Source organism: Pecten maximus, chromosome 13 (genome assembly GCF_902652985.1).
Source record: "Pecten maximus chromosome 13, xPecMax1.1, whole genome shotgun sequence".
NCBI lineage: Eukaryota > Metazoa > Mollusca > Bivalvia > Pectinida > Pectinidae > Pecten > Pecten maximus.
In genome coordinates, this window is record NC_047027.1 from 12659202 (window position 1) to 12682953 (window position 23752).

The window sequence follows — 23752 nt, forward strand, 5'->3', positions numbered from 1 at the left end:
TCCACATATGATAAGCATCACTTTATGTCTGACCTTGTTGCTTCCTACATGTTGAAAGTATCCTTTATATGAAAGAATGTTAAAATCTAATTATACCCCCGCAACTAAGTTAGGGGGGTATACTGGAATCAGGTTGTCCGTCCATCCGTCAACACATTTTGTCCGGTCAACTCCTCTTAAACCGATGGGCTGATTCCAATGAAACTTCACATACATATTTATGATCATATGTAGATGTGCATGCCACTTTCTTTTTCCTAAAAAATATGGTTGCTATGGCAACTGGTCACTATAAACAGGTTTTCTGATAAGAACCATAACTTTAAGTTTGTCCAGACAACTCCTCATAAACCGAAGGGCCGATTTCGATGAAACTTCACACAAATATAGAAGACCATGTGTAGATGTGCATGTCACTTTCTTTTTTTCTAAATTATGGTTGCTATGGCAACTGGTCACTATAAACAGGTTTTCCGATAAGAACCATAACTTTAAGTTTGTCCGGACAACTCCTCATAAACCGAATGGCCGATTTCAATGAAACTTCACACAAATATAGAGGACCATGTGTAGATGTGCATGCCACTGTGTTTCTCTAAATTATGGTTGCTATGGCAACTGGTCACTATAAACAGGTTTTCTGATAAGAACCATAACTTTAAGTTTGTCCAGACAACTCCTCCTTAACCGAATGACCGATTTCAATGAAACTTCACACAAATATAGAGGACCATGTGTAGATGTGCATGCCACTTTCTTTTTCTCAAAATTATGGTTGCTATGGCAACTGGTCACTATATTACTGGGTTATCTTAGTTAGCCTCTAATTAAGAGTTCCAATTCACCATTGACTCGATAGACATGCAGATTGCGGGGGTATTAGTCAGCCATCCTGGCGACAGTTCTAGTTTTTCCTTATTTCAAATTTGAAATAGGTAAGTTGTCCTTTCTTTTTTAGTGGAGGAAATTTAATTGCGAGTTGGCAACAAAATTTTATGTCGGTCAAGTACATGATCAATTGAATACAATAAAAGACACTTTATATAATTGTGGTATGATAATACTTGTTGTTATGAAATCAGATTTGTTCTGCATCTATGATACCTAGTCAAATTATTCTTAATTATACTCCTTTCTGAGTAAAGTCTACAATCCATGTTATATGTGTCTCATTTACAGGTACAATAGCAGTGATCTGGTTCCTATTTTGGTGTTACATCGTGGTGGAGAGTCCGGCCAAGCATACATCTATATCAAACTCTGAACTGGATTACATCCAGTCTAAAATTGGTTATACAGAGGAACAGTCTCATGTGAGTCTGGACACGGTGAACTCTGACCTAGGGTAGGACCTGGTGAACTCTGACCTAGTGTAGGACCTGGTGAACTCTGACCTAGGGTAGCAGTGTACAGTAAAAATGCCCAATTCTGAAAAATAAGGCACATGTTTAAGATATGTAAACTTAGCTAGTTAACCCTACATATTACCTCTAATAAAGTATATATATTTGTAATTCTATACAATATTTGCAATTTTAGCCCTGAAGGATCAGTAAAATTATTTTTTCTATGTTTTTCAGACCTGGTAATACCATGCTTTCCAATTCAAAAAACCTTAAAAATTGCAAAACATCATGATATTTGACCCAAAATGACACAGTTTTCTGCACAATTTTTTTTCTGAAACCTATTTGAAATTAAATATCTCTATCCCAAAGACAGAATTAATCTTGTTGTGACATAATGTTGTACATTAAGTTTTCCTGCAATCTTAACTTGATTGTGAGACACCATTTTTCGCTGTAGGCAAAACTATATGTCCGTTTTAAGCACACTTTCGGAAAATCGGTATCCAATTTATTCATTTTACTTTTAACAAAATTAGTTATACATAAGAACAACCTCATGTAGGTCCTTCAAAGGTGAAACAATTTTAATCAATCAAATTTTTGTGAATAAAAATTAAATCAGGTGGTTAAAATAAAGTACATATCCAACTAATTATCTTGTTTACATCATACAGGACATGCGGCCACCGTGGATACAGATCATCTCGTCCCCTGCCGTATGGGCGATTGTTATTGCTCACTTCGCTGAGAACTGGGGTTTTTACACCTGGTTGACAGAGCTTCCCACCTTCATGAAATTTGCACTTAATTTTGATCTCCAAAATGTAAGTATTAAGTTTATAATAATAAAAAATCAATAAAATGTGATATCGAAATGTATATTTCTTCTAGCGTTTGATCCTTCAATTTGACAAATATTTTGAGTACATTTCTTCAAAGTGAAGTAACTTGTAAAAGAAAATAAATACTATAATTTCCTGTGTATTACTGGCATTGGTGTTTAGCCCATGGAATGTAAAATAGGAAATTATCAAGCATTTTGTAAAATTAATTTAGAAGATTGCCCGCCGGAAATACAGGAAGTAGTTTGGTGATGTACATATCCAGAGAGTACATTATGATATCCGGAGAGTACATTATGATATCCGGAGAGTACATTATGATATCCGGAGAGTACATTATGATATCATTATGATATCCGGAGAGTACATTATGATATCATTATGATATCTAGAGAGTACATTATGATATCCGGATAGTACATTATGATATCTGGAGAGTACATTATGATATCTGGAGAGTACATTATGATATCTGGAGAGTACATTATGATATCTGGAGAGTACATTATGATATCCAGAGAGTACATTATGATATCCGGAGAGTACATTATGATATCCAGAGAGTACATTATGATATCTGGAGAGTACATTATGATATCTGGAGAGTACATTATGATATCTGGAGAGTACATTATGATATCCGGAGAGTACATTATGATATCTGGAGAGTACATTATGATATCTGGAGAGTACATTATGATATCCGGAGAGTACATTATGATATCCGGAGAGTACATTATGATATCCGGAGAGTACATTATGATATTGTCCTTCCAATACAACCTTACAAAAAGCTGTGATTCCTTTTGATTTTTTTTTTTTTGGCAAATGTTTATTAACCAGGAATCAAATTACAACATATAACCCTATTTTTTACACATTTACATTCCCCCAGATAGCTGGCAACATCAGTCCGTCCACAAAGGATATCTCTGGGTGTAAAAAATTGTATGGTCCACAGGCTATACGCAGAAAATTAGTTATATTTCCTGACCTACAGATAGAACCACCATAACAATGTTTTCGTATCTTTGAATCAAGCATTGATTTAAAATCATATAAAACATCAATATTAGGTTTTATTTTCTTGTAAATATAAATTTAGTTAGTTTCAAATTGTTTGCCAGTTTGCCAGCTCCATTTGAAGTTAACATACATATGTACCTTGTTTTCAATTTTCCAACCGCTCGCTAAATGATGAAGCTGCTTAGTTGATTAATGAAATCGAATCCTCAATGTCATATTGAATTTTTTATATTCTTTCTTAACCCGCCTTCCCCCCCATTAGAATTACTAGGAAGGTTATGCATATTTTTTTTATGCCATTTTGATAACTGGTAAAGGCAATTGTTTGTTGATTCAGGAATTTTTCTTTTCTGTTTGTAGAAATGAAGTAAATGTTACTTTCTTTCTAACTTCTCAGAGTTTCTACATATGAAAACTACTGTATGGTCATCGCTAACATTAAGTTAAATTTTGGATGAAATTTTTAGTATATGTGTAAAGAAGCTGATATAACACAGTAATAATCAATGAGAATGTATCCTCTTTAATTGATATCCAATACAACAGGCTGGCTTCCTGTCTGCTCTGCCTTACCTTGTCATGGGGATGGTGGTGATAGGAGGCGGGTGTCTAGCTGACCATCTACGTTCACGTTTCCAGCTGAACACTGGATTGGTCAGGAAACTCTTCACTTCTGGAGGTAAATATCAAATACCTCCGAATTTTTGGAAGTGAATATTTCCCCAAATTTTGTCTCAGATGGTGAGAATTAGAAGAGTTAGCAAAATGCTTGAATTGGAATGTTATAGATGAGGAATTTCAAGAATTGAAGCCAGCAAGGCATGTAAGGAAGATTATCAGAAACATGTTAAAGGACCTAAGTGCCATTTAGTGAAAATGTCCAATAATGTTATTTTCATTGTAATAGTCTATTTCAGTAGTTACCTGCCAGATTCTTAGTTTGTTAGCACCAGCATCGCGTGTTATGTGACCATAACATCATCAGTTAAAATGTTCATTGCTGAAATATCAAAATTGTGGTCACATGACCAAATGGTGAAATATCAAAATTTTGGTCACATGACCAAATGGTTTTATAGTCACGTAACACATATCACGTTGTGTTGTTATAACAAGTTACATATCAGAAGGAAGTAATAACTGCAACATACTCAAGCGTTACCGATAAGTTGGAACTTTGTCTACTAGTTTCGACCCTATCCTGATGAAGACCCTGCGATAGGGTCGAAACTAGTAGACAATAAAGTTCCAACTTATCGGTAACGCTTGAGTATGTTGCAGTTATTACTTCCTTCTTATATTTAATTATTTACTCTAACTGCCCGGCATACCTATAGGGTATCCATACTCAACGCGAAGTACCACACCGAGAAAACCCACTGATATTCCAGCTGACGTTGGCTCCTTTCTCCTCCTTTATAAGTTACATATCAAATATACATTTTGACATCTTGTTTCAGCCTTTGGGTTCCAGGTGGTTTTTATGGTCAGTGCAGGCTACTCCACCTCGTCGACAGGAGCCATCACCTGTCTCGTACTGGCCGTGGGGCTGGGGGGATTTGCATGGGCAGGATTTAGTGTCAACCATTTGGATATAGCGCCTCAGGTAATTATTAGTCCACTACCGGTAAAACTGGAGTGACTATAATTTTTGTCCCCATCTGTCTGTCCGTCCATCCACTCAGTTTTCCACACTTTTCTCAGCCATGCTTCAAGGTTTATTGGTGAAAGTTGGCATGTAACTTCAGTGTGAGACCTATCAAGTTCGAGTTTCAGGGTTTTTGGATGAATGTCACTGTTATTATTTTTAGCGGGGCCAGTAGGGGATATGTATTGCCTTAGCAACTCCCAGCATTCTTTTTACACAGACTATTGATGGGATGTTGATCATTCAGTATTTTACATGTAGCTAGTTTAATTTTCCTCAGCAATTTCTTTCTCCCAGTGAGCAATCCACAAGTGAACTGCATGATATTGGGGACTATAGGGTCGTACTGTGTCTATCCATCCTTTGTCCTTCCAGTCACTTTTACATGTCGAGACTCTGTTTCATACACTACTGATCACTGGACCCTCATACTGGGGGATTCTGTTCACCCCAGTAAGGTGGTTTCCATTTTTCCAGAAGTATGTCACTCTCACAAACATTTTGACCTTTGATCTACATCTGGCTTAGGATTGTAATTCACTGGCATATTATCTGTACAGGTAATAACAGGTAAAATTTTCGTTCTTTAGGAGTTTCGTAAACATACAATGTACATATTTTAGTGGTAATCTTATTTTGTTACCCACAACATCGCACTTAATGATGATTGTACTGATGACTTTGTCTACTTAATATTTCTATTAGAGTGAATTATGTGAATGCACTAATGCATTATTGTGCTAATTAAACTTGTTAAAATTTGAAAATTAGACAAAATTAGTATCTGTTGTATTGTTATGTAGCCTTGCTATATAAATTCAAGTCAGGTCAGTTGTACATATAGAAATAATGTAACAGTTCTTACTTTCAATTTTCTACACCGTTATTATATTCTGGGCACAAAACATGCAATCAATATATTTCTTTATTATTTGATAAAACACTTTCATATAAAAATATATAAAATAGGGATGAAACTTTGTATTGATATTACAACTTCTGTTTACAGTATGCCAGTATCTTGCTGTGTGGTCTATATGTGTTGATAGCTGTCATGACATGGATGTAAAATAGGGATAAAGATTTTATTGATATTACGACCTCTGTTTGCAGTATGCCAGTATCCTGATGGGTATCTCCAATACGTTTGCTACCATCCCTGGTATTGTGAGTCCACTGTTGACCAGCATCATTGTCGAGGACAAGGTCGGTATCAGTTCATACCAGTACTGGGAATCGGTCCAATATCAAAATTTGGTTATCAGACATAATAAGTCAATAATAAATCGTCAGTTGAAAATTAATCCAAGTGGTTTATATAACAACATACCCAAGCGTCACCTGTAAGTGGGTGATTAATTAGCTGACTTTGCATGTGAGGCTTCATCAGGAATTAGGTATCCATACCCAACACCCAGCAACCCACTGATTAAACAGTACACTTGGAACTGACGTTAGCTCTACCTCTTTAGTTTACGGTTGAAAGGTGTGCCAAAGTATAAAAAGTTAACAGATTGACATGATGTGGACACACAACACGTGATTCCTGACATGGTTTTAACAGAAGTTGATGACTAGGTTATGTCTATTTGATCTCAGATTATTTTACAACCATTATCAGTGCATCATTTATTCATACAGACATACTAATTACACAGAGCTTACTTGCTGTCAGGGGACCTTAGTGGCCAAGTGGTTAAGGTGTCCCGACACTTTATCACTAGCCCTCCACCTCTTGGTTGCGAGTTCAAAACCTATGTGGGGCAGTTGCCAAGTACTGACAGTAGATAGGTGGTTTTTCTCCAGGTACTCTGGCTTTCCTCCACATCCAAAACGAGGCACGTCCTTAAATGACCCTGGCTGTTAATAGGATGTAAAATAAAAAAAACCTACCAAAACAAACTTACTATAGTTGTTAGACAACCTGCAGTACTTGAGCAAAACCTTTTATTGTCAAAAGCAAAATTTCCTTTTATGTCAAAAGATCAATAAACTTTCCATTTGTTTTTTGTATCTACAGGGAGACACTGGGTTATGGCAGATTGTGTTTTACATTGCCGCTGGTATATACCTGGTCGGCGGTCTCTTGTTTGGCCTTCTGGCCTCTGGAGAGCGGCAACGATGGGCAGAAGTACCAACAGGCTACCTCTCTCAGCAGGATATCGAGAGGGATGACCTTTGAACTTCGACCTGTTCGCTAGGCTGTCTCAATAGGATAAAGAAAATGAATGACCTTGGAACTTAAATCTCTTCTTGTATGGATTGTTGCAACAGAACAGAATGACTGAACTTGGATCTGTCCTGTGGGCTGTTTCAACAGGATATAGCAAGGAATGACCTCTGAACATTGACCCCTGGGTCACCTCATCAGTAAAAAATTACTAAACATTGTTTGACATATTAAAAGACTGCCAGGATGTTGTCAATAATGGCATAAGATTAGACTCTGTATATGTGATATTGACAGGAAGAAATATGGTCTCTTTTTAACCCGGTATCTATAACTAAGCAAAATTCTATTACAAAGCACACCTGAATTAAGACAGTGGGGTCTGACTTCATAACTGACAACTAAGATATGTCTCTTTTTAGAACATTACGGTAACTTGGACAATAATGGATCTGACCAATCTGGACAATTTTTTTCATGGCATAGTATAAATGACCTTTGACCTAGTGAATTAAGATTTTAATTATCAATGATGTTATCAGATTTCAGTGTATGACAGAGTTAATGGGAAAATGGTTAAACAGACATTATGTATCCTTATTATTGTGTGGACACAATAACAAACACAATTTACGAATACACACCGTAACACAAAACAATAATAGAATGATGAAACACACCTTTACACACCTTCACACACCTTTACACTGCTACAATGATGAAACACACCTTTACACACCTTCACACACCTTTACACTGCTAGAATGATGAAACACACCTTTACACTGCTATATTGGATTTTTTTACATTAATTTGTTTTATTATTCATTAATTAGTCACAATAAGTTTTATTCTTGTCCCAATAAATCACTTTGTTCGAAATTCTCTTTGTGAACTTTGCCTACAATGTACACAAGCCACTTTATTTTACTGGTAAACAGTATGAACTAAATTTCATTGAGGTATATGTTATTAATTTGTCAAAAAATGTGTATATATATATTCATTATTTTTATTTATACATTCATGAGGTTCGTAGGTTATGTGTTCAGAGCCAAATTTTACATGTGTGTATATTTCAATCTGTGTAAATAATTCTGTATAGAGAGATTATTTATAGAAATATCCATGTCTTCATTGGGTTCTTGTCTTAACATTGGACTGGATCATTTGGTTGAATTTTAGTCCAAATTACAGCTTTGTTTACTTCATAACAGTTTGTTTTTTTTCATTTTATGGCATAAGAAAGGGTGGCAGATAGGGGCAGACAAGAAGACATAGATAAGCTATTAAAATGGTCCAGATGTCATCAAGTATGGAAGTTCATTATAAAATTCCACAGATGATTGGGGGTAGCCTGAAATTTAACCAGTGGGCTTATTAAAGAATATGTACTGTATGACAGATTTACCAGTAAATGAATATAGATTAGTTTGAAAAACATCATTTTTCATTCCATATTGATATAAATATATGCTATTTTCTGTAAATCATTTATTGAAAGAGTTAGATATATAAAACACTGTGTATTGTCACATTTTAAGTGATCTATAACTTATATTCTTGCATGTATATGTAAATTTGTGCTAGATAATATGATGATGTGTACTGCATAATTATTTATTCCTGTAATGAAGTATATTTCAAATGTTTATGACAGTATGAAGGAATTTGTTGAAACCTATTGAGGAAATTAGGGGGAATTGCTAGTGAAGGAGTAATGGTACTTATACTGTAAGGGAAGTGACAGACAGATGGACGAGATGAAGTATACAAGTCAGATAGCTTAGAAAGTATAATCAAACTGTTTCAGACAAGAATTTTCACATGCAATCAAATGAAAATGATTTAAATTATAAATGTTTTCATAAAATTAAATTTTCATACTGATTTCATAAAATTAAATTTTCATACTGATTTCACAAAATTAATTTTTTATACTGATTTCACAAAATTAAATTTTCATACTGATTTCACAATATTAAATTTTCATATTGATTTCACATTAGATTTTTATACTGATTTCACAATATTAAATTTCATACTGATTTCACGTTATTAAATTTTGATACTGATTTCACAATATTCAAGTTTTACACTGATTTAAAAAAAAAATGATTTTCACAATGATTTAAAAAAAAAAGTTTTTCATACTGATTTCAAAAAAATCAATTTTCTTATAGATTTCACAAAATTCGATTTTCACAGATTTCAAAAAGTTTGATTTTCGTAGAATTTCACAAAATTAAATTTTTATACTGATTTTCACACAGTATAGTGTTATTAATTCCCAAATCAATCCCATCGCTAATCCTTGTTTTTGAGGTTAAATAGTTAAAACTGGGACCAATACTTAATTTTGATGGCCCTGGAAATTGAAAGCATTCTGTGACATTGTAACTATATATTTGATATATAAATATGTGTATATAACATTTTGTTATATTGTTTTGTGATAGAGATATTGTCAGTGTCATGTTTTTTGTTATGGACAATATATATATGGGGTATTGCTTTCTAGCTTAAATATAATAATGTTTGTTTTTCTTTGTTTTTCTTTTGTTTTTTGTTTACAATTTTCTTTTTTTATTTAATTAAGTTACAGCTGTAATTTATTCAATGTTCTTTCGTGAAATATAAAGGTATTAATTTTTACTTATAAGTAAATATCCATTGTTGTTGCCAAACATTTTATCTTGAATATGAATATAATCATTTACCCAGTCAGTCATATCTCATTATACATTTAAACTCCGAGCTTTATCTGCTTGTGATCTTGCCATTCCACACTTGGGTATTTTTTGCTTTAATATAAATTTTACTTATCAGTTTGTTATTCGTTGTATCTATTTATTATAAGAAATATTTGTTATTCGTTGTATCTATTTATTATAAGAAATATTGGCTTAAAAGAGGACAATTGAATTATATTTGTTGGTATTTCTGCTGAATTGGATTCCACAATTGTCAGCAAAGAGAAAGTAAACTGATTTTTATTTTAATTGAACTTCACACAATGATCAATAATAGTAATATATTAGACAACTTTAAGTTTCAGTGATTTGGGGTAAAGGCCAAGATCACTGTTACTATTTTTAGCAGGGGCCAGTAGGTGATATATATTGCTTACACAATCCCTATGATGCTCATTAATTACTATTATTAAGAGTTTACCCAATAGCTATAGTAGCACCATGACATGTGATATAACATACCAGTAAATGTCACAGCATTTCTTCACAGCCAAAAGGAAAGCATTATTTATCACAGGGACTAGACAGAAAATCCAAACTCACTGTCCAACTATAATATATATACAGACCATCAGTTTGGAATGAGCGCCAAGTCCCTGTGGTATTCATCTTTTATTTTGTCAGTTGTTATGGGTATTCTATCTTTTCTTGTTACTTATCTGCCAATTTCCGTGTTATTGACCTTTTATAATTGCTCATTGTTACAGATTTATCATTGTTATATTTTGCAGCGTATAGTTATGATTTTACATTCCCATTTTTAGCTCACCTGGTCCGAAGGACCAAGGTGAGCTTATGCCATACAGTGGCGTCCGTCGTCCGTCCGTCAACAATTGACTTATTTGACTTCTTATTCATAACCGCTGATCAGAATTTGAACAAATTTGGTCAGAAGCATCCCTATGGGTAGGGGACTCAAAATTGTACAAATGATGGGGCTGACCCCCCAGGGGCCTCTGGGGCGGGGCCAAAAGGGCTCAATTTGATGCTATTGATATAAACGACTTCTTCTCTGAAACCAACGAATGGCTATCGCTCATATTTGCCTGGTAGCATCACTATGGGGTGGGGATTTAAAATTGTACAAATGATGGGGCTGACCCCACAGGGGCCTGAGGGGCGGGCCAAATGTGGTCAATCGGGCTATATTGATATAAACGACTTCTTCTCTAAAACCAAGCAATGGCTATCGCTCATATTTGCCTGGTAGCATCCCTATGGGGTGGGGATTTAAAATTGTACAAATGATGGGGCTGACCCCCCTGGGGGCTGAGGGGTGGGGCCAAAAAGGGTCAGTTTTGCAGAATTGATATAAACGACTTTTGCTCTGAAACTAAGCAATGGCTGTTGCTCATATTTGCCTGGTAGCATCAATCCCTATGGAGTGGGGATTCAAAATTGTACAAATGATGGGCCTGACCCCCCCAGGGGCCTCTGGGGCGGGGCCAAAAGGGCTCAATTTGGCGCTATTGATATAAACGACTTCTCTGAAACCAACGAATGGCTATCGCTCATATTTGCCTGGTAGCATCACTATGGGGTGGGGATTCAAAATTGTACAAATGATGGGGCTGACCCCCCAGGGGCCTGAGGGGCGGGGCCAAATGTGGTCAATCGGGCTATATTGATATAAACGACTTCTTCTCTAAAACCAAGCAATGGCTATCGCTCATATTTGCCTGGTAGCATCCCTATGGGGTGGGGATTTAAAATTGTACAAATGATGGGGCCGACCCCCTGGGGGCTGAGAGGTGGGGCCAAAAAGGGTCAGTTTTGCAGAATTGATATAAACGACTTCTGCTCTGAAACTAAGCAATGGCTGTCGCTCATATTTGCCTGGTAGCATCGATCCCTATGGGGTGGGGATTTAAAATTGTACAAATGATGGGGTGACCTCCCAGGGGCCTGAGGGGCGGGGCCAAATGTGGTCAATCAGGCTATATTGATATAAACGACCTCTTCTCTAAAACCAAGCGATGGCTATCGCTCATATTTGCCTGGTAGCATCCCTATGGGGTGGGGATTTAAAATTGTACAAATGATGGGGCCGACCCCCCTGGGGGCTGAGAGGTGGGGCCAAAAAGGGTCAGTTTTGCAGAATTGATATAAACGACTTCTGCTCTGAAACTAAGCAATGGCTGTCGCTCATATTTGCCTGGTAGCATCGATCCCTATGGGGTGGGGATTTAAAATTGTACAAATGATGGGGTGACCTCCCAGGGGCTTGAGGGGCAGGGCCAAATGTGGTCAATCGGGCTATAATCATATAATTGACTTCTTCTTTGGAACCAAGCAATGGATATCTCTCATATTTTACTGGTAGCATCACCTTGGGGTAGGAATTTGAAATTGTACAAATGACGGGGCCGACTCCCCTGGGGGCTGAGGGGCGGGGCCAAAAGGAGTCAGTTCTGCTGAATTGATATAAACGACTTCTGCTCTGAAACCTCACTCATATTTGCCTGGTAGCATCGATCCCTATGGGTTGGGGATTCAAAATTGTACAAATGGTGGGGCTGACACCCCAGGGGCCTGAGGGGCGGGCTAAAATTGGTCAATTTGTTTAAACAACTTCTTCTCTGAAATTAAGCAATGGATATTACTCACATTTGTATGGAGTAGCATGGTTATGGGGTGGGGATTCAAAATTGTAAAAATGTTGGGGTTGACCCGGGCCGCCAGGGGGCTTAGGGGTGGGGCCAAAAGGGGTCAATTTGGCTAAATTGATTTAAACAACTTATTCTCTGAAACTTAGCAGTGGTTTGACTGGTAGCATCCTATTGGGGTAGGGATTCAAAATAGCATAAAGGAAGGAGCTGACCCCCCAGGGGGCAGAGGGAAGGGTCAAAAGAGGTCAATTGGTCTAAATAAGTTCTTCTCTGAAACTAAGCAATGGATATCACTCACATTTGTGTGGTATCATCCCTATGGGGTCACACCAAAAGTCAATTTTATTTCATGGATTAATGCACTTTTTGGCATTTTTAGTATTAAAATAAAACCAATGTACATGTACCCATATAAAATGCTTATGATATATATTGACATAGCAATACCAGCGACAAATATACTTAAGCATCATTCTTGTTTCATATCTCATGAAACCAGGTAAGCGATACAGGCCCTCTGGGCCTCTTGTTGTTATTTATTTTGCTGATTTTGTATTTATGAAATGATTATCTTTTTTTGATCAGGGGTAATAAATATTGATATTCCGTGGTGTTCTATGTATTTGGTTTTAAAAAAGGCTAGTCTTAAAATTTCAAGTGTTAAGTGGTGAGAGCAGGAGTTGGACATCAGTTGATGTGATTAGTGGTGAGGGCGGGTGTCTGACATCAGTTGATGTGATTAGTGGTGAGGGCAGGAGTCGGACATCAGTTGATGTGATTAGTGGTGAGGGCGGGTGTCTGACATCAGTTGATGTGATTAGTGGTGAGGGCAGGAGTCGGACATCAGTTGATGTGATTAGTGGTGAGGGCAGGAGTCGGACATCAGTTGATGTGATTAGTGGTGATATCAGGAGTCGGACATCAGTTGATGTGATTAGTGGTGAGGGCAGGAGTCGGACATCAGTTGATGTGATTAGTGGTGATATCAGGAGTCGGACATCAGTTGATGTGATGTGATTAGTGGTGAGGGCAGGAGTCAGACATCAGTTGATGTGATTAGTGGTGAGGGCAGGAGTCGGACATCAGTTGATGTGATTAGTGGTGATAGTAGGAGTCAGACATCAGTTGATGTGATTAGTGGTGAGGGCAGGAGTCGGACATCAGTTGATGTGATTAGTGGTGAGGGCAGGAGTCGGACATCAGTTGATGTCATTAGTGGTGAGGGCGGGAGTCGGACATCAGTTGATGTCATTAGTGGTGATATCAGGAGTCGGACATCAGTTGATGTCATTAGTGGTGAGGGCAGGAGTCGGACATCAGTTGATGTGATTAGTGGTGATATCAGGAGTCGGACATCAGTTGATGTGATTAGTGGTGAGGGCAGGAGTCGGACATCAGTTGATGTGATTAGTGGTGAGGGCAGGAGTCGGACATCAGTTGATTTGATTAGTGGTGAGATGAGGAGTCGGACATCAGTTGATGTGATAAGTGGTGAGGGCGGGAGTCGGACATCAGTTGATGTGATTAGTGGTGAGATCAGGAGCCGGACATCAGTTGATGTGATAAACATGATATGGGATAATCTGGCAATATCTTTGTAGTCAGTTGTGATGTGAATAGTGTAATAATAAGTATGTGCTGAATTTTGTTATGTAAGTATGACGTTGTATCTATTTATATAGTGAAGGTTGTGATGTACACCTGTTTGATGTTTCTACATTAATCAATGTGTGTAGAATATATTTTGTTATCATTTGTTACATGTCATATATTATATATATCTATTAAATGTTGCAATGAAAACTGATCATATTTTCTTATTTTTTGTTGTTGTTAATTGTTCTAAAGCCATATCAACACCGGATGTTGTTAGGTAACCTCAGCCACTGGGGCACGGTTCTCAATCCACAGTCCAGAGTTGGTAAAATTCGCTGGGATTTAATTTTGCTTTAATTCACCAACATTAAATGATGTTGAAGTAACAAATGCTCCATTACAACTGATGAAACCGGTAAGGAACAATGGGCTCATTGTTAATAATGTACAAAACAACTCCATTCAGTGATATCTGGTAAATCATATCACAGTGGTCCCAAGCTATGTTATAGGGGTTAGTCTAAAGAAATTTTCCCTTTTGAGACGGGTGGTCGGCTCCCTTTTTTGCATTACTAAAGTTAATTTCACCGAAATAAAAACGATTACATAGTTATAGAAACAAACTAAGGACATCTGTTAAGATGAAATGACTCTTTTTCTTTCTCACAATATAAAGGTTTAGTTCTAAACTAAAACAAGAGGCCTAGAGAGCCTGTATCGCTCACCTGGCTGGATTTGACCAAACAATGTTTATGTTCAAAGAAACTAAGTCCCTAGGGATGGTGAAAGGTCACAGGGCCTTTTTTTACATCATGATTTTGTTTATCTCTTTATGCCCAACAATGCATGGTTATAGGATGGGGATCTAAATGGTATCAAAGATATATCAAAGAAATTAATCCCTAGGGGTTCAAAAAGACCCCAGGGCCTAGTTGTTTTAGATCATGATTGTGTTTATCTCTTGATGCCCAGCAATGCTACATATATTTGTATGGTTATGGGGAGGGGATCTCAAGGGTTTAAACAAGTAGCGATTTAAAGGATTTACCTCAATATCCGCTATTGGACCCGGCCCCAAGGGAGCCACACCCTCCATTTACACAACATTAGATCTCCTTTGCCAAATGTTGCTCCAGATAATTCATGAAAATCCCTTCAGCCGTTCAGGAATAGTAGCAATTTAAAGGATTACCTCGATTTTCCCTATTGGGCCCCGCCCCTCGGTCTCTTGGGGGTCAGAGTCAATTTTAAATACTGTTTCTCTTCCCCCAGTGATGTTTCAGACCAAATTTTATGACTAGTAGTGATTTAAAAGACTAACCTCTAATTCCCCTATTGGGCTCTGCCCCTCTGGCCACCTGGGGGGGGGGGGGGTCAGAGTCAATATTTGAACAAACTCTTTTCCCCTTCCTAACCGATATATTTATTTAAAGGGCTGACCTCTATTTCCCCTGTTGGGCCCCAACCCCTCTGGCCCTTGGGAGGGGGAGGGGGGTCCAGAGTCAATATTTACACAACCATTCCCCCAAGGATGTTCCTGACCAAATTTGGTTCAAATCAGTGGAGTACTTTAAGACTCAAAGGTCTAAGCTCAATTTCCACTTTTGGGCCCTAGATCGAGCTACCCCTCCGAACCCTGGAGGGTCAGAGTCCATAGCATACAAACTCTGTTCCCCTTCCCCAGGATATTCCTGACCAAATTAACTTAAAAGTGGTTAAGTAGTTTAAGACCAGTAGTGATTTAAATAAAATGTTGACTGACGAACAATGCCGCGCCATGGCATAAGGTCACCGGACCTTCGATTCAGTTGAGCCAAAAAAAACCATCCATTTACATGTAGTGTGCAAAAATGAAAATGTGCATCTTTTGCGAAAATGACCTTTACATCCAGTTTTCAATTACCTCTCAATACCACTGACAAATCTAAACTTTATCATTTGTGGAAAGTAACTTCAGGGTTTGGAAGTGAGGTACCCTCAATGTATAATAGGATGCAGGCATAACTGCCTTTAATTCCATATCAGCAGTATCACAACTTACATACAGACTATTTGTTTCACTTTCCACTAACAAGTTGGTGTATTGTATTAGGAGTTCAAATTATGCCAATAAATGTCCAATCAAATTTTAAATTCCCCAACTGTGGTTGCTTGTACAATCTCCTCAGGAAGACTCTTCAACAGACTGAAGACTGAAAGGATCCGTTAGTAGCCTATTTGTGGAGGTCAGACTTGAAATACCTTTTACTTAAAGTTTCACCCTTGACCGCAGTGTCGTGTCTTTGTCAAAAATTCTTGTGGTAACTACACTATCGTGAAAGTTGTTCACTATCTTGTAGACATTAATAATGTCGCCTATTAGTCTACGATCTGCAACCTTCGGATTCCAAGCTTCCCGGGGGACCCACATCCTCCATTTATACAACATTTCATCTCCTTTGCTCAGCCATCCCCAAGATACAAATCTAGGACATAATCCACCCTCGTGCCAAATGATCTTATAACTTGAATTCCAGGTGACTGTCAAAGGTAAAACAATCCAACAAGAAGAGCATTGCTATTGGAGGGACTGTTCCTATTTTATCTAAGTAATAGAGGACAAGCCAGCATAGAATTGCCTATAGTTACTTCCACCAGTTCGATGCGGATGACCCGGACATATTTAGATATCATTGATAAAAAAAACAATACATTATGTACCTGTGTCTCGTTATATTTATCATACAGGTGTACATTCACCGCCTATAGGAGTGATATTCTATTGAAGACCCCATTATATAAGGGGCATACTTATCTAGAATTTATTATCAGTATATCCAAATAGATGTTAAATCAATCTTTTTATTGGTTTGGTTTGGTTTGTATTGTTCAACGTCCTATCAAGAGCTGTGGTCATTTAAATCTTTCCCTGGGAGTACTTGGGCTGCTTGTCTCCTTGTGGTATTTAGATGGAGACCTGACCGTACCTATACTTGGAAAATCAACTCTATTAACCATCAGTTAGATATAGAGGAGCTACATGCTAACTCTATATTGGCATACAGCTAGACACCCACCAAGCCACATCAAGAATTGGAAAAAAGTTTTTGTGTTGACATTTTTTTTACATTAAAACTCCCCTTGATTTCTTTTTTTTTTTCTTTTTTTTTTCAAATTCCATAAGTCCATAAGTATACATAAAATAATTATAGGTTTGGATTTCGGATCGCCCCGAAAATAACGCTTGGTAAATATAATCTCGGAATCAGGTACGTTTGAGCTGAATCTCACTTTTGGTTTAAAAAAAGTTTAGTTCAGGACAAGCGTGATTGCGCAATCATGCTTAACTTAAACAGAAGGAAATTCGATGTAGGTGTCGTGAATCCAATACGATATTCGTTTAAGAATTACTCTTTCCAAAAACTTGTACAGTACTGGCAATAAGGAAATCGGTCTGTAATTGTTCGGGTCATTCTTTTTCTTGAAACCTCCCTTGTGAATCGCCCCACGTTTTCGGAATACATTCTGTGATTCGAATGGAGTTCAGTAACTTTTATATATTTTCAATGACAGCTTGCCCTCCAAAGCAAACATGTTCATTAGTTATCATATCAGCCCCAGGACCTTTTCGTTTCGTCTGCCTAATAACTGCTTCAATTTCCCCATAATCAAATACGTTATCAAGCTCTAAAATCTTCTTGCATTTCGAATTGAAGCTTGCATATCAATTTTCGTAGAAGTGAGCAAACGTTTCAACAATGCATTGTGGGTCACGCGTGAGTGTTCTACAGTACATAAGTTCTGTACAAGCATCTAGTGTTTTATTCTTCTGTTTTCGCACGATTCTCCAAAATAGTCGGGTATCCACACCCGCTGTCTCATCTAGCTCACTATTAACCTCATCCAAATATTTGTCATGTGCTACTTGATGCATATTTCGAAAGACATTTTTTGCGTTTTTCAGTCCCTGTATGAAACATACTGCAGCCCGCGAGGTCTGTTCTCATTAACCCAAAATTGTCTATATGTTAGGACGGTATTATGAGCCGTTTCCAGCTCCCGTGACCAGTATGGTTTCAGATACTCTCTAAAACGCCGTTTGGGAATAGTTTCGTCGGACGACAATACAGGCAGGCATAGAACTAACTGTTCATATAACGCATCAATACCAAATTGTGTCGACGTATCAAAGTCCCGAATGTTGTGTAGCCTATTTGCCAATTATAGCTGATATGAAATTAAAGAGGCTTACCCGCAGACGGACCGGTAAACGGCACATCTCCGATCACTAAATAAACTTCAGTACACGTTTCTATGTGACAAAATTAGAGGCTTTCCGACTTTGTTTCTTGAAAACAATTACAGAATATGTATTTAAAAGACGTTTTAAAACTCAACCTGAGAGGGAAATGTATGGAATATAACGGCAAATCTTCTTTGTAAATCGCCGCTGCCTTTGAAGTTATCACTGTGCGGCACTGTGCACGTGCTTGTTTCTTTGATGTGTCAATCAAATTAGACTCCACTTTATAGCGTGGACTTATTGCGGGTTGCGATTAAATAAATAATATTAAAAATGATGTTTTAATATCACTTTTCAGCGTTTTATAAGAAACAAGCACGTGCACAGTGCCGCACAGTGATAACTTCAAAGGCAGCGGCGATTTACAAAGAAGATTTGCCGTTATATTCCATACATTTCCCTCTCGGGTTGAGTTTTAAAACGTCTTTTAAATACATATTCTATAATTGTTTTCAAAAATTAAAGTCGGAAAGCCTCTAATTTTGTCACATAGAAACGTGTACTGAAGTTTATTTAGTGATCGGAGATGTGCCGTTTACCGGTCCGTCTGCGGGTTAGCCTCTTTAAGTGATCCACGTTTGCTTTATTCCACGCCGAATGAGCTGTGCTGTTTTCCGGTTGTATTTCGTGATTTGGAACGCTGGAATGAAAACCACACACGATTGGAAGGTGATCTGAAGTTATCTCAATATCGGCATTGTCTGTGATATTACAATAGGGAATATTGCCAAGCATAGTTTCATCAACAAGAACATACTTTAAAGTAATTTGACAAGGTCTAAATGTATATCTCTTTCCTTTACATGATGTCTGATTGTTCACCACACACAAGTTCAACTCATTTATGACGTCGTTCAAGGCATTTGCTCTCTGCTTAGCAACGTAGTACTGTTGATCTTTAAGGATACGTGAGGAAAGTCACAAGCTACTATAATTTTCCCTCTTGGTGAGTAAAAGGTAAGTATATCGTAGAGATACTGCATAGTGTCTTTATACTCTTTAATGTTATTATCACTCTTCATAGAGACTCCGAAATTGTAAACACTAGTAGTCTGTTCAGAGACCGTTTTCAATTTCACGGCAACAATACGGTTGTTAACTACTTCTTCTGCCGCGCAGATGCTGTACTGTAATGATTTCCTTACAGAAAAGCAACACCGGTATGACATACTGTTCGTATCGGCAGGTCTATATGGCGTGTTTCAGTTTCAGTGTGTTCAGTAAACGCTTGTACGACCATATAAGAGTTACCTCGCTTGTCACGGGTTTCAAATAAGGTTTGCGGCACTTTCAGCTCTTTCAGTTAATCAAGAATATGGCGCCTGTACTGCAAACATGCAAAAAACTAAGGGCTTTATTACTTTTAAGCAAGTTTATTCCTTTCTTCCTCGATTGCAAAACGAGTATGTCCTTACTCAAAGTCCATCACATTATATCTCCAATCTAATTAATTTTAATAAGATTGGTTATATCTCCTGTTCCTAATTTGTTTAAAATTAAATATTTACATTTTCACTGTGTGTTCTCTATATGAAGGTACTAACAAAATTAGCGTTCATTCCTAGGTGAACAATTAACCTGCCGCGTATGAATACATACAGTACATTGTTGACGGTGACACGTAGAATGCAGAAGTGTGAATATAAAATCGCGTTTGATTACACATGAAATAATGTTTTATCAACTTGAAAACTTGTTAATAATTGTAAAATTGAAGACAACATTTCAATATTTTTCTTCCATGATGATTAAAATAATGAATGTGTGTGGAACTATATTTTGTGTACTTGTGTAATTGATTACCTTTCCCGCCAAATTGGAACTATCTGTTACGCTGTTACATCGATCATTCAGCTGTTTCGTCACTACGTATAACGAACGTAGAATACTGTTTCTTATGATTTTTTCAAAGATTACGTTGAAAAATAGTTTTGAAATGTAAATATAAGAAATAATTGTTATTTTTGTTGTTCACTGGTGTATGAACGGCATTTTTTGACAGATATTTTAAATGACGCGCGTTAGCAGCGCGTCATGTTGAAATATCTGTCAAAACATGCCGTTCATACACCAGTGAACAACAAAAAATAACAATTATTTCTTTAATAATAAATTCTTGCTTTATACATATGATATCTATAATATTATTATCAGTATATTCTTGTTTTCTTTAAATTAAGAAATGGTTTTCGTAGCATTTTCCCAAAAGAATCATGCTTTGTTTCATTTTTGACACAAATTGGCGCTATATTCCTGCGTATGTACAGGTTTTCTAGGCAAATCTTTCCCCGTTTAAAATTGGTACGATTTTGTTCACATTGGTTAACATATGCACGGGTATTAAAACAATCTTTACTTTAGAAACACATACTTACACGAGTATTACTACCGAATCGTGATTTCAACGAGGTGCAACACAAAATAGACAGGCAATATAAACTAACCTCCAAAAGTTCTGTTACAATCATTACGTAAAATACAGCGAAGTAAATCTCGAAGTCTGTATTACAATTTGTTAGAAACATAACTTCTTTGGATGTATCTATTCATGATTTCAAATGTTCATGTTCATTTTTCAACAGTGCATATGTTTTGTTACAATGGAAATCCTCAAAATGCAACATTCTGGAAATTTCCCTCTTTGTTTAATAGAAATTTCAAAAATGTGTTCTTATTTTATTTTTTACTGTTAATCAGTTAAACCATTTACAATATACTTTTATTTGTGTCAGTAAAGAAAACCCATATTTTTATTAATTTTTGAACATATGGAAGATAGGACCCTCCTTTCCCTCTAACCCTGCAACTTCCGCGGTGGCCGAGTGGTTAAGGTGTCCCGACTCTTTATCACTAGCCCTCCACCTCTGGGTTGCGAGTTCGAAACCTACGTGGGGCAGTTGCCAGGTACTGACTGTAGGCCGGTGGTTTTTCTCCGGGTACTCCGGCTTTCCTCCACCTCCAAAACCTGGCACGTCCTTAAATGACCCTGGCTGTTAATAGGACGTTAAACAAACACAAACAAACCAAACCCTGCAACTTCAAAGAAGTGAGGTATTTTTCAAATAATTTGCAATCGTAACTTACAATTGAACTATTTTACGGATATCACGACACTTTTTCTCAATTTTTGTTGGCTAGCCATTCGATTTAAACGTATCAAGAGTAACAGAACTTTTGGAGGGCAATGTATATATAACATTCAATATATAAAAAAGGTTTTGTTTAGTATTGTTTAACGTCCTAACAACAGCTGACTTATGGTCTGCTTCCCCTGTATGTGAGATACACGCCCGAGGTGTATTGTGTGTATTTTTGGAGACTGCGATGTGTTTGTCTCTTTAGGATAGCGCGTGACTGATGTCGACATTATAGTGCTATCCCACTGAAGCATACTGCCAAAGATATTCAGCAAGATATATCACTGGGTGACATTATACTAACCCTAAATCTTTCCTTTCTTTCCCCGATGCCCCTGTGAGGAAGGCTTTGGGTTCTGTCCCCTGGCCGAGACATATCTTTAAAAATGGTAGTTGCTGCTCCTGCTTAGCGCTCAGCATATTTGGAGTTGGACGACTGGTTCGCCCGTTGTCAGTATAATGTGATCGGGTGGGTTGTGCTGCTGGATGTCTTCGGCAATATGCTTCAGTGAGGTAGCACTATAAATCGGCAAAAGTTCCGGCCTATTACAAGGAGAGGCCGTACTTAAATTACCTTAGCTGTTAATAGGACGTTAAACAAAATAAACCAAACCAAACTTTCCCCGATGCCCTGTCTCTCTCCGATTTGTTTTCCTACTCTAGGTGTTTCCTGGACATCCGTCCTCATATGACAAGGAATAAGGAATAGGAAGAGTAAAGTGGACAGAAAAGATCCAACATTTAGTCGCCTCTTACGACCACACACTAGGGGCAGTAGATACAATTCGTACACCCTACCTGCAGAGCAGCAAGCCAATGAAGATAATGTCAAGGTATACGCCCAATCTAATTAAAATCTAGATGGCTAATGACCATCCAGATTTTAATTAGATTTGGTTTACGCTGTGTAAAAAGGAGAAAAGAAAATCATGAATTATCTAGTTAAATCTATTTACATGAACGGCAGAGTTGATAGTTGTAGGAACCCGTGGAGGAGTGGAATGCATGACATAAAAGGCGACTAATGGTCGACGCAAATAGACCTTCTAGGTCATTTCAACCCTCGGGACCTTCTCCTGTCCGATACGAAAGCGTCAACTCACATGTATCATTTCTTACACTAAACACCAAACTGATATTTGATTAATTAGAACATTTAACATCAACATGTCAATAAAACCAACTAGATGTAGTACGAACACTTGATATAGTGATTGGTTGACAGGTGCTCAGCGTTTCCGGAACACTTAACACCAATATGTCCTACACCAACGAAACGCCAGTGAAACCACCCGATACAGTAATCTCTTGAGAGGTGGGCAGCGTTTGGACAGCGTCTGTGCCAATCAAAACAGGTCTTTTGTAACAATCCGAAATCCACATCTAGCTGATCAATGTGTTATCTGTAAGTAGATAATGTTAGACCGCAAACATGTTTCATCTGAAATTTCAAATTATGACGAAAGGTTTATGATAAAACTTAGTTTAAATGGCGTTTCTTATTTGCTATACATCATGTATAAGAAAACAGACACGACGCTTTACCGGGTAGTCACATTAAGATGTAAACAAATGTAAAGATAGTGGGGTATACGCAGGGAATAACGGTAATTTAAGAGGAACAATTATCTTTCAACACAAGTCTCGAAACTATCAAAATGTTTTTGTGAAAGCTTATGAGATTTTAGGTTTGTATTATATTGTATGTTTCGACAAAATAAATGATATTTTTTGGAAATCATCCGTGGCAAACGATAATGTATTAGAACACATCTCATCTATTTGATGATCTTTTCAAAGCTGCCAACAAAATGTTTAATTTAATTTATTCTTTTAATCTTTCATTTAAACTTCCGCGTTCTTATCTTACATTACCGACTTTTAACATGACAGTTTCTAGCGAATATACGAACAGCATACTTGGAGTCATAAATGAATGCGTTTCTATCTGGCAGATGGTGCAAAGAAAGTTTGAAATATGACTTGTGCTTGGTCAACGTAAAAATCTGTGCGCCGTTAAAAGTTAACAAATTCGCCTTTCTACCCAGAAGTGAAGTGATACAATGTCTGAAATTCTCCAATGAACTTTCAATTTATCCCCAAATATAAAATTCTTGCTGTTTAAGTTTCTTATATGGACATTCTATGTGGGGATTGTTACAAGGGTCTGTTTAATCAATGAATTTAAATCGGAGATTTGTTGTAGGGAATTAGCAATCTTATCAAATTTCTCGCCTTCAATAACACTAACCTGATCGTAAAGAACTTGTCATTTCACCAAATCATGTAGATGCATAAAACTTATATTTGTGTCGCCTGCGAAGCATGGAAGACACTCAT

At 37.2% G+C, this 23752-nt stretch overlaps 1 protein-coding gene and 1 long non-coding RNA gene across 2 annotated transcripts in view; both read left to right on the plus strand.

Annotated features, from left to right (window-relative positions):
- The window catches only part of LOC117341220 (sialin-like), a gene marked incomplete in the record, with an annotated part of 7933 nt that extends 431 nt beyond the window's left edge, over nucleotides 1-7502 (plus strand). Inside the window, 6 exon segments of the mRNA XM_033903075.1 lie at nucleotides 1180-1313; nucleotides 2024-2173; nucleotides 3764-3896; nucleotides 4678-4823; nucleotides 5979-6071; nucleotides 6886-7502. Coding sequence (XP_033758966.1) covers nucleotides 1180-1313; nucleotides 2024-2173; nucleotides 3764-3896; nucleotides 4678-4823; nucleotides 5979-6071; nucleotides 6886-7047 — 818 coding nt within the window.
- Nucleotides 7503-12902: 5400 nt separating this feature from the next.
- LOC117341278 lies at nucleotides 12903-14204 on the plus strand. Its single transcript, XR_004535602.1, has 2 exons — nucleotides 12903-13113; nucleotides 13431-14204. It is a non-coding gene; the product is annotated as an uncharacterized LOC117341278 (long non-coding RNA).
- The last annotated feature ends 9548 nt before the right edge of the window (nucleotides 14205-23752 follow it).